This window comes from Oxyura jamaicensis, chromosome 4 (assembly GCF_011077185.1).
Source record: "Oxyura jamaicensis isolate SHBP4307 breed ruddy duck chromosome 4, BPBGC_Ojam_1.0, whole genome shotgun sequence".
In the NCBI taxonomy this organism is placed as follows: Eukaryota; Metazoa; Chordata; class Aves; order Anseriformes; family Anatidae; genus Oxyura; species Oxyura jamaicensis.
The window spans coordinates 62,863,204-62,874,994 of record NC_048896.1 but is presented as its reverse complement, the minus strand read 5'-3'; the positions used below and the strand labels follow the sequence as shown (position 1 = coordinate 62,874,994).

At 43.3% G+C, this 11,791-nt stretch overlaps 2 protein-coding genes across 2 annotated transcripts; one reads left to right on the top strand and one right to left on the bottom strand.

The window, feature by feature from the left end:
* The first annotated feature begins 474 nt into the window (after nt 1-474).
* BBS12 (Bardet-Biedl syndrome 12) lies at nt 475-11,440 on the top strand. Its single transcript, XM_035326062.1, has 2 exons — nt 475-596; nt 8,540-11,440. Exons 1-2 carry the CDS (start codon nt 490-492, stop codon nt 10,695-10,697), a joined length of 2,265 nt encoding a protein of 754 aa, XP_035181953.1. The 5' UTR covers nt 475-489; the 3' UTR covers nt 10,698-11,440.
* On the bottom strand, nt 1,844-6,147 carry LOC118166879 (caltractin). The gene is made up of 6 exons (XM_035326067.1): nt 6,024-6,147; nt 5,426-5,581; nt 4,181-4,309; nt 3,935-4,072; nt 2,887-3,715; nt 1,844-2,800 (listed from the first exon to the last, which is right to left on the bottom strand). The coding sequence occupies exons 1-5, from the start codon at nt 6,024-6,026 to the stop codon at nt 3,626-3,628; spliced, it is 516 nt and encodes a 171-aa protein (XP_035181958.1). The 5' UTR covers nt 6,027-6,147; the 3' UTR covers nt 1,844-2,800; nt 2,887-3,625.
* Nucleotides 11,441-11,791: the final 351 nt, after the last annotated feature.

The following is an 11,791-nucleotide window of genomic DNA, read 5'->3' as shown; positions in this document are numbered from 1 at the left end:
CGTCTTTGGCATGGGTGCAACGGGAAGCAGTTCCTTCCTTGCACTGCCTTGAGAATGTGAGAAAGCACAACAGTCCAGTGACTGAAGTTGCCAGCTCAGATTAATTAAAACATCCTTGCAAATGAGACTGTCACCTTGTGTTTTGTTTTGTTTCCCAAAGCCAACTGAAAATGCCTTTTACTGTTCTGTGGGACAGAGAGATAATGAAGAATTCCAAGTTGCACAGGGGAGATAGCAGTAAAGATTCATCCAAAATTGCCATCCAATTGGCGTGGTTTGCAATGTTATTTGTAAGTAAATTATTTTTCTTTTGAACTACTTTGTATTTTCTTAAAAACGCAGTGCATCTTTGTTTAAAGACATTTTTCATTGGAAGTGATTTGCAACGTTATCTCCCCAGCAGCTATCATCCCTAAAGGCTTTGATATTTAGATGCTTGCCGATACAGACTGCAGTTCCGCTTTCCTTTTTGTGCAGCATCCGACCAGCATGAGCGCTCAAACTGAAAACCCAGCCTCACTGACGTGGCAGGAGGGAGAGTCCCAGCTGGAAACACGTACTGCAGCCATCCATCCGAGGGGACCTTGCACACGCAGGTAAGAACCCAGCCTCCCTGTCACCACCAAGGGGTAAAGGGGGGCAAAGAACAGGGCTCACGGCCGCCTGCCTCTGGTCAGGCCTGGAGCCGTGCCCGCTGTATCATGTGCCGCTCTCTGCACCCACACTGATGGCTTCTCTCGGCTTCAGGTGCCTTGAGGGATGGGTCCCTTCATGCAAGGAAACCCAGATCATGGCTTTGCCTCCATTTCAGTGCTTTAGTGCAAAAGAATTGAATCCAAGTCTCCTAAAAGTGCCCCAGCTTTCACATTAGGCTTATTTTTTAGTACTGAGTGAATAGGAAGGGTAAGAGAGGGGTGCAAGTAATCCGTCTCCTCCAGTGACACTGCTTGATTTAGGGTAAGTTACTTGAGCAGTCACTAGAACAGAGCCAGGAAAAACATCTGCTTGGGTATGTTCCCAATTCATCGAGCCGAGTGTCTCCAGCCCAGTAAAAGGGTGAATTACTTGACTGGGCAATTCAGTTCCCCACAAAAGCCTAACTCTGAGCTCAGCCCCTGGCTCAGCAAGGTTCCTTTTCCTCCACCACATACAGAGATGTAAACAATCAAACTCCTGAAGGTGTGGGAAAGATTCACAGTGACACTAAAGATCATTTGCAGAGAACCACAGCGTGGCTGTGGGCTGCTGTCAGTGTTGCTGTTAGTCCTCCTACTGCGTGGCTGTGGCTGAAGGGGGGACAAGATATCCCTCGCCGTAACGTGGACTAAAGCAGCATGAAACACTTGTTCTGTTACGTTAGCACTTGCAAGCTCTGCACTAATTGAGGCACCGTCCAACATTCCAGACTCGAGAGATTAATGTGCAAGCCAGAAACAAAATTTCCTCCTCAGTAGGTATGACTGTGTGTCTTTTTCCTAGCTTCAGAAGAAAAGTAACAGGATTAGAACAGGAAGAGAGCCATGACATGCATCATAGGTAGGTAAACAACAGTCATCAATCTCTTCCTGTGGCAGCATTGAAAGAAGTACAGTCACTCTGACAGGCGCCGGGATTCCCCATAATCAACTAGAACTTCAAATTTCCCTTTCTGATTATAAGTGGTTAGTACTAGAAACTTTTAATCAGCGTAGTGGAAGAGGGAGAAGAATTATGTGATAGCCTCTTGCACCTAGGAATTTCTCTCTTAGAAAGAGAAGATAAAGCAAAAACGTACTTGTAAAGTGCTTGATGCTTCAAAGTTATTTTTGAAAAATATAGTTTTCATTGTGAGCATACAACATCATTAACTTGCAAAACAGTTTTATTTCACACTATACAAAGTTAACAGACATTTAAAAAAGCATACAGTTACATCTACTGCCACCGAACATGTTAATTAGGGGACTTCACAGATAGATCTCTGCTGTTTTTTTAGGGCCCTATGCAATCCCTGTTCCCCCACACATGTAAGCCTGCTTCTGTATAGGTTAGAGAAGCTTTATTCGAAGAGTGTAGTTCAGAGCACAAAACTCGGAGGACTTGGAGAGAATGTGCCAGCTCCGCATCTCTATGCCAGGAAGAAACGTGAACGAACACTTCTTTCCACTGCTGAAACTAATTCTCCCCCTGCTGGGCCCTTACAGAAGGGGCTGTAATAGGGAGCTAATCCAGTCTCTCCCTTTCTTCTACACAGTTCTCTGGAGACAAACCTTGCTAGTGGCTGTGAAGCTGTTTGGAGGAAAGAGGGATCTTAACCCATACTGGTGAAACTCTGTCCTTTCCCTCCTCTTCCCATTGAACCCTTTCCCAACATTTTGCTACCTAGTTGCCATTGTGAGCAGTAACAAACTCTCCTTCAAAGAGCTTATTAGAGGGAGAGAGGTGGCTTAGGGTTATAGGATTTCCTTGCAGTTTTGAAGCTGATTGTCTTATCAGGATGCAAGGATAAACCCTCCTTGCAGGAGCATATAGTTAGGTGTCATGTTGTGCTTCACTGCCGTGTTGTCATAGCATGGATGCTAAGTCCTGGAGTGAGAGCATATACAAAAAATACTAAAGAAAATGAAAATACTCCTTAAAAATTAATTAAAAATAGTGATGTCTAAAAAGAATTTGAATTGCATGGCTCTAACTCTATTCACTGTTTCACAGCTGCCTAAGGTGAGCTATTTTTTCACTTCAGATGCTGTTCTTCCCTGCCACTTGACTGTAAATAGCCAGGGAGAGAATTTACCATAGCGTGCTCTGGAACTGAGACCTCCTCGGGTACTTAAAATCATGGCATCATAACAACACTGCAAAATCTTGGGAGTAAGAGCAATGGCACAAGATGTTGGCTGGTTATACAATAACCTTTGATGATCCAAACAGGTGAGACTCAAGTAAACCAGGTTTCAGATGATCAGATGATGGAATAGTTAAACAAAAGAACACCTATTGATGGCACGCTGCTCTGAATGAAGAACTAAAACTGGTTGCCTACATTTGCTTCCCTTGAGGTCCAAAACCAACTTGCCACAAGGATACAGTGTTTCATACAGAAATAAATATGCAACTGATTTCAGAGTCTTTTATGGAAATCAACAAAAGGACAGAAATACCACAAGATAACCTAAAAGCCTTAAAAGGAATAAAAATACTGTGCTTGTACTTTCATTCTTGAAGGTGTTATAAGCTCATCTCTTTATTATGTAGCCTTAGGAAAGTCAGACTTGGTGTTTCCCAGCAGCAGTGGTAACCTTCACGTCTCAGGCAAGATGTCGTTCACTTTTTTCAGTTAAATAGTTAGGACACAGCATTCTTTATCCAAGATGGCATCACTGACATCCTCATTTGGGGGCCAGGGTTCAAGGGGCCTTACCTTGCTGGTTCAGTTCATCCTTCTTTTTCATTTCTGCAGTACCTCTCTTGGACAGTTCCTTTGGGTACTGAAGCCCCCCTTCCCCAATTAACTTCACTGAAAAAGAAGAATGAGCCAAAATTCTGTCGTTTCAGACTTGGCATATAATATGCAGGGGAGACAAACCCATTTTTAAGTCTTTTCCCAGTTATCTTTCAGAGCAGCTGTAAAGCAAGGCAACAAATACTAATATAAGCTAGTCTTCTTCATGATTCTCAAAAATTCTTGCTCGCTCACTTCTCCATCTCCATCTCGATCAGCTTCGTCGATCATTTCCTACGAAACATATTGTACACCTGGTCAGGCACGGGGCTTGACTCTATACACAAGACCTTTTCATTAAAAAACAAATCAGAAGTACTTTGTACAAAGCCATGACTACGTATTTGATTATTCCACACATTTCTAACCTCTCAGCTCTTTTTGTATAGGCATGAATTTCCCACAAGGAGTGGTCCATTCCTACTGGAAAACCTCTGGCAAGTCAGACTTTACCTGAAGTTCTTCATCTGTTAAGTTTTCTCCCAGCTCCTTGGCAACCCTTTTCAAATTTTTAAATGAAATTTTTCCTGTGCCATCATCATCAAACAATCTGAAAGCCTTCAAGATTTCTTCCTTTGAATCCTTTTCACTCTAAAATTAAATTAAAATATGTATGAATTAAACACCTGCTAGTGATATGTCCCTTTATGATATTTTTCAAGTTAGTCCAAGACTTAATTATTTTTAAACAATTCCTACCATTTTTTGTGTCATCATAGCCAAGAAGTCTTCAAAGTCAATGGTGCCACTTCCTTCTTTGTCAATATCTGCTATCATTTTCTTAATTTCTTCTTTCTTTGGCTCAAAGCCTAAGGCACGCATCGCAACCTGTGCCAAAAAGCAATTCTGTTAAGAAGGCCACCAAAATTCTAATGGCAGCAGCTGCATTAAAGCTCATTTAATTTCCTCTCCTAAAACTGTAATTACAGCTCACTGCAAGGAAGACCCTCTGACAGCTCTTGCTTGTTTCGTCTTTCCAATTACTAATAGTGTAGGTTTGATGTTTGCAAGACTCAAAATTTATTTTGTCCTTGGATTTATGTGGAACATGGATCTATTTCTGAAACTAAGGGAAACTTTTTGTCACAATTATGTGAAAGTTCCAACTACATCTCTGAACTACAGACTGATTTTCAGCTTAGTTCCTAAAAGGGCTGGTTCCTCAAAATGGGACAGCAACGGAGAGATCAGGGATGTGATTTCACTCCATCTGAAATTCAGGGCAGAATGCCTATTAGTTTTGCTTACGTGTGGTTAACTTAGGCAATCCAGTACATGGATAGAAGAAATCCAGATGTATAGCTCCTGGCACTTGGGGCTACATGGGGAGGCAACTGAAAAAACTCCATAAATTTCTCAGCCTCAGCAAATCAAAGGGTGAGTGTTGTGCTAGTCAAGGAAGAAGAAAGACTTTCTGAGGTTTACACAACACAAGCAAAATACTACTGTACAAACAGATAGTACTTAACGTTGGTTAAAACCAAGCTCTAAAACAATGACTTCAGTACTGATAAAACTATTAGTAATTTCCCACTCCTAGTGTGTGCCAGATAACACGAGGAAGATTTGACCTGTGAACATTGATTCTTCCACTTCCACATTCTTATGATCTAGTGGAAGTACAGGGCAGGGCAGAAGTTTTCTTGCTGAACGCTTTTCTACTCGGAAGTGCCAACTCACCAAAAACTTCACATGCTCAGATATTAAAAGCTACTTGGTCAACTGTTCCCGTACTAGAGAAGCCTGCCTGCTCTGTATTGCATACAGATTTTTCTTAGGGTAACTGAAACACACCCCAAGTTCAGCCACGAGGGCAAGCCATTACTGTTGTTCATACACCAAAGCCATTTTAAAATAGAGCAAGTTAGGTCTGGGCACACAGAGAAAGCAGCTATGATTTTGTGACCAATGATACTTCCATCCAAGGAAAAACAGTGCAAAAACCTTGAGTTCTTTTATGTCGATGCTTCCAGATCCATCGGTATCAAACAAGTCAAAAGCTTCTCTTATCTCCTGCTTTTGCTCTTCTGTAAGTTCAGGTTTCAAGCTACTTTTCTTCCGCTGGGTTGTGCTTAAGCCAGGTTTCCTGTAGTTGGATGCCTTCAGAAAGAGAGGAATGAGAAATCGCCCCTTCGAGAAAAGGCAAAATACAGCTAATCTGTAAGTAGAAATAGCGAAGCTGTAGGGAAAGTGAAAGATGTGCTTTATGGCAATGGGTAGACTGCAGTTGGGTGCATTTTCCTGGGTGATCCTAGTAGAAAGAAGCCAAGCTGGACACTTTGTTAGGAGGGAAGAAGCGTCTGGGCGCGCTGTTTTAAACAGAGATCGCCAGCCCGAGAGGAACCAGGCAGGCTGCAAGTGACCGCTCTGGCAGTGACTAAGGCCCCTCGCACCTCCTGCCCGTCGCTTCGGCCTGTCAGGGCAGGCTTCAGCCCCGTCCCGCCCGTTTAACGGCCATACGATTTTAACGGGGCTGCCATGGCCGCTCCGCGCCCCTCAGCGCTCCGCGGCCGCCGGGCCCCGCCCGCCCCTCAGCGCTCACCATCTGTCCGCCGCTGCCGCTTCCCAACGCCGGGCGGAAGACGCTTCAGCGCCGCCACGAGCAACCACCAATGAGCGAGCCGGGGCGCGCCGGGGGGCCGCCCCCTTCTCTAGTCCGGGCCAATGGGAAGCTCGGGGGGGTTCGTGAGGTCAGCGCGAAGGCGGGGTGGGCAACAGGGAAATGGCGGCCGGACCGGTAACCTAGCAACGGCCGGGGGGGGGCTTATGGTGGTGGTGGGTGCCTCTCTCTCTTGGCTGATCTCTTCCTTTTAACCCCCAAACCTCCTCTTCCCGCTCGTTATCTTTCCCCCTCACACGGGATGGAAAAACGTAAGAGGTCAGGGGATGGCGGGGAGGGATAAAAGTTGAGTCTGGGGTCTATTGGTTCCTACTGCGTTTTAACTTGTAGTAGGAGCTTGTCAAAGTAACGTGCGTAAAGCAAAAGGGGGGGAAGTATCACAGGATCAGAGAAGATGCACGCCACGGATTGTGCAAGCAGTGAAATAAAAAGTCTTTCCTGTCAACATATGTCATGCCTTCATCTGTCTTTGCAGCCAAGCCCTTGGTACCTCCAGGAGCATGGGCTGGTGTCAAACGAAGCTACAGTTCTACAGTATGAATATAAGGTGAAAGTGAGAGGCACGTTTTTCAACGACGGTTTCAGAAGATTTTAGGTAAGTGACTTGTAGTTGGCTGTGTTGAGATTTGGTGGCAGTGCATGGCTTTGGTGGGAGGAGCTGCACTAACACTGCTCCTGCTCATAACCAGCCCTGGCTCCACGTGCATCGAGATAACGATGCCATACTGATACAACAGCAGCTTGTGTTGCTGAGCTGAACCCTTGTTTGGAACTGGACGGAGAGCATGAAGTTCTCTGTGCTGGAAAATGGAAAGTCCTTCCCAGCTGTCCTTCCATGTCTCCTGCCCAAGCAGTGGCATGGCCTCCTGCACAGAGCTGGGTATCGAGGGCCTGGATAGCAAGACAGCATTATTTGGCCTGTTTGCTTAGTTAATTTAGCTATTTCTCAAATTTTATGACCACCAAATTTTTATAACCACAAATTGGTTATCTAATCTTTCTGTCAAAGCAGGCATGCTCCAAGAAACAATCATTACTAGTTGAGAACTTCTGGAATTCTGAAACAGTGATGTCAAAAAACACTTAGTAAATACTTAAGAGAAATCAGCTGGAATGAGTTTTTAGGGGAGTAGGGGAAACATTTCTTTATCAGATTCTGTGGGCCTTTTTTTTTTTTCCTATTTGAAAACAAACTAGCTGTGGTATTAAGAGAAAAAACAGGCTTTTTTAAAAAAAAAAATAATATTACTGGAAGTACTGATATGCCTTGCATGCCTAGACTGTTGTCACAAGAGACTGCCAAGAAAAATTCCCAGAAAAAAACCTTAAGCATGTTAGATGGAGATTATCAATTATGCACTCCCAGTACAGCTTCAAAGTCAAAAGTACTGATTACAGATAATTTAAAAAAAAATAAAAAATCTTGATTAATGGTTGTTTTGGTATTTGAAGATACTTCTAGTAACTAACGGGATTTTTTTTCAGTTCAGGCTGGACTAGAACTTTGGGGCTATCATCACACGATGGTGATTTCTGACTGCCTACTCTACTTAAATTCCTGCTTTGTCTTCCATTGAGTTAGTATTTGGATGGCCTTTCGCTAAGTGGGGTAGCAAAAGAGGTTTTGATTTTACAACAGTTCTACAAAAAGACCTTTAGGGAGATGAAATATTATTTGAATGTGAACGTAAAAGGTGAAAGAGCTATGACTTTTTAATTCTTGGTGTGTGTACTTTTTTTTTTTTTTAAAAAAAAAAGAGCTTTAGTTTAATCCATGTGGTCTGCCACAGGAGTGTGGTATGGAGAGTATTTCAAGGGAGAGAAGATGTATTTTTGGCACGTTAAAACCAAGTAGTGCACCAAAACACAGAAGTCTTGGCAGTTTGCTTTGTGAGGTATAAAGAGATGTCATTCCTTTTCATGCATATTAGAGTATTTATGTATGTTAAATGAATAAATAGAATTTGGAATAAAATAAATTTGTTGTAATAAAGTAAGTTTTATGTTTGTCCAGATTTGGAGGGTAAATTCAGTGGTATCGCTATTGGTACAGTGTTTGGTTTTGCATGCAGTTGTCCCTTCTGCCCTAGGGAACTTTTGCCCTAAGGAAGACAGCTGAAATTCCAGATAGCAAGTCACGAGAGAAGTGGTAATTCTGTAAGATTTGGACTGCTTCACATTTAAGAAACCACTGGAATTAACAGCATTTTACTATCTGCCAGAAAAAATAAAAATAAAAAAAGAAATCCATGGTATTTTAGTAATGCATCATTTCAGCAACTATGTATCTCATAGTAAATGCACGGCATAGAGGACTGTTTTATACAGTGCCTTACAGAAGAGCTCTGTTCAGTATTCAGCTGTTAATTTAGTTATTTTGTGATGTGTTCTCTGGAGTACTGTGAGGATGGGACAATAAGTTTGTGTTCTGTTCACAGATGCTGCCCGCTGGCCATGGCTTTCAGGGATGTGAATTCGAGAAGACATATAGGACTTCAGCAGCTCTCATCCTTGGCATCAGCTGGAAGAACGTTATTGGGGCCAATGAAGTCCTGTAAATTCGTTGTGGATGACAGCACCAACCAAAGCATGTTGATTTGTTCTGCTGTCAGATTGATAGAAAGTTTGGATTTAACTAGTGCTGCGGGACAGCTTCTTAATGAAACCATTCAGGCGCAAAACAAGGAGTTTAAAACTGGGATGAGCACCCTTTTGTTTCTTGTTGGTGCGTGGAGCAATGCTGTCCTGGAATGCCTCCAGCAGAACGTTCCTGTTTCAGCAATAGTGTCGGTGATGTCTGAGGGGTTGAACTCTTGTTGTGAGAAAGTCCAGTGTCTTCAAATGTCAGTACGTGATGTAAATAAAGAGCTGTGTTCTAGCAGTGTTAGGCCAAACGCTTCTAGCAGCAAAACTTACGAGGCTGCATGTGACAGTTTTCTAAATCCTCAGATTTTTCTGTGCTTTCAGAAAGAAGTTTCTCCATCAAAAGAACTTGTTCCAAGAAATTCTTGTTCCCATCAAGGAGCTGACAGTAATTTTAACAAGGGCCTGGTTTCACCTTTGGCTGGCTTTGGATCAATAGCTTCCCCTGTCAGATCAGCAGATGATAACAGTGCATCTGTGATTTCTGGAAGTGGTGTTAGTGCATCCAGCTGTAAACAAAAAAGATTAACCCACAGTAGATACTTCAGTGCTCTAGCGACAAGCCCTTTTTCGAGTCAGCTCGATGATTCTCAGGTATGCCTCTCAGGACAGTCAGCACATCCATGTGATTGTTATGGTTTAGGACACCTGACAAGAGCTCTGAGCCATGGAAATGAGCCCAACATGAAATTGCTTAAAAGCATCGTTGCATATCAACACGAGAGAGTAGAATGCAGTGGCTCTTCCCAATTTAATATTGCAGAAATTGTGACATGCTGTTTACCTGGTCTGCCTGAAAGCTATTCTTGTGTTTGCCCGGGTTTTGTCACTTTAGTATCACCAGAACAAGCCACAGTTATCAAACACTTTGGAGACAAACCCCTTCGGATTCTGCTGACAGATGGTGACCTAGCTGAAGAGTACCGTCACCTAGGTTTTACTAAGCCACGTAACGTAAGGACTGTGTTGGAGCGTCCTGACCTACAGGAAGGCAGACCAGGAGACTTGTGGCTAAATACAACATTAGGTATTCTAATACGCTCTGAAGTGAACTTAGTTTTGGTCAAAGGGAACGTGTGTGAAAACCTAATGGAAAGGTGCATGGCAAACAAGATTCTGGTGATCGGCTCCGTGGCTCAGAAGGTGCTGTGTGCCTTCGGGGAGGCCAGCGGTGCCCGGCCCGTGACGTACATCACCCAGTGGAGTGCCTCCTGCGTGGGGAGCGGTGCCCAGCTGGAGCTGTGGACGGCCAGCGATGGGCGTGCGATGGACCTGGGCGAGCTGGTGCCCGTCAGGATAAGGGTGCGAGGGATCGCCCTGCTCACGGCTGTGCTTACTACTGCCGTGCCTGCAAAGATGCAGCTCGTCGAAGACCGGTTCTGGACTCTTGTGTACCGACTGCATCACGCCCTCAGGGATGGGAAGGTTTTCCTTGGTGGGGGTGCAGTTGAGCTCTTATGCCTTAGTCACAGTCAGGCGCTGGCAGAGCAGTCTTTAAAGCTAGCAAATAAAAAGCCTGTGAAAGAATTTCATGGCCCTTGGCTGGCAGCATTTTCAGCAGAGTATAAATCAGTTGTGCTTCAAGCGTTAGCAAGTGGCTGGAGCCAGTATCTCTCAGCAGTTATGTGCAACACCGCAAAAGCAGCATCGCTTTTTGAAGCACAGACCTTAATTGAGCATCACCTCAAAAAAGCAGTTGGCTGTGGCTCTCCCTCAGCATATGTACTGAAAGAGTTTCAAATGGGTGATATGTTCCAAGGTGGTCCTGCTCCCTTCATGGGCAATGCAGAGGGTTTTAGGGTTTATGATAACGTTACAGCCAAGACAGAGGCATGGCGGAGAGCTCTTGACCTGGTGCTGCTGGTGCTTCAAACAGATGCTGAGATTGTCTCGGGTCCCCAAAGTAATCAGCTGTTAAATTCACATGCGTCAAGTGAATTTATGTTTTTGTAGGATTTGTAGGCTGTTTTGCTTGTTTTGTTTTGTTTTTTTAACAAGTCCATGAGTCAGTGAGTGGAAGAAGTCCAGGTACGATCTACATTTCTTCATCAAGTCATAGAGCAAGCATTTAGGTGTGGTTATGACTTGAGCATGTGGAACAGTGGAAATCTGCCTGTGAAACAGTAACAAGGTAGATCTAATTTCCCATTTCTAGAAATGAGTTAAATAGCAAACAAAACACACTTGTGGGCTAACCTCTAACTACAGCTTTGCGTTTCTAATTAATTACATTGTATGGATAGGTTAATCCAGTCTGGTGTCTGTAACATTCAGCAGAGCAGATGTGCCGTTCTGTTTTTATTAGAAAGGAGTGCTGTCAAGTCGAGAGGCAGTATCTGTCAAGTTGAGTTGGAGAAAAGTTTGCTTCCTTGGATAAACTCCTATTCTGAACACGTGCTGCCCGTATAAGGTATCGGGACTTGCATCCCGTGAATTACTCTTATTTAACGTCTTTTACTTCTAAAGAAGGGTAGGGATTTCTTACATAACTTTCTCATACTTGTCTTTGTTACGTGAGAGTTACATAAAATGTAATTAATTTTTAATTAATATCTTGCTCTTAATTTCTGTACGTCACAAGTGTAAGAGATAATTATGATAATTTATGACTGTTACTGCTTAAGCTAAGAGATTGTATTGGTAGATCTTACTTCTGCGTACTTGTATGGGCAATATATTTTCTGTTTTGAAACATCTATCTTTTGAAGCTTCTCTGGCTTTGATATACATTCAGGCTGAATCCCCCCTTTTGGTGTTACGGAGTGGATGTATCTCTGCACAGTAGCAAGTTGGATTTTTAGATTATTTAATTTGAGTTCTTTCAGTTACCCTTGCAGAGAAGAAAACTGTAGTTGTATCAGCTATTGGCTAAAAGCTGAAAATTAATCTCTCCAGGATGTTTGAAGCACAACCATGGTACGATGTTTTTGCACTTAACATCCAAAAGCAGAGCAATTCAGAAGTGGCACTTTGTTGCAAGAAAGAGGTATGTAATTCTAGGGATATTTTTTCCTGAAATGGGCAATTTGAATCACACAGTGAGTATC

Bases quoted from the DNA above. Each gene is read 5' to 3' on its own strand.
- LOC118166879 (XM_035326067.1), bottom strand. The intron at 4,310-5,425 runs GTTTTTGCACTG...TTTTTGGCACAG, and splicing joins TCGACATAAAAGAACTCAAG to GTTGCGATGCGTGCCTTAGG. The intron at 4,073-4,180 runs GTAGGAATTGTT...ATTTAATTTTAG, and splicing joins CTATGATGACACAAAAAATG to AGTGAAAAGGATTCAAAGGA.
- BBS12 (XM_035326062.1), top strand. From the start codon at position 490: ATGAGCGCTCAAACTGAAAACCCAGCCTCACTGACGTGGCAGGAGGGA. The intron at 597-8,539 runs GTAAGAACCCAG...TTCTGTTCACAG, and splicing joins AGGGGACCTTGCACACGCAG to ATGCTGCCCGCTGGCCATGG.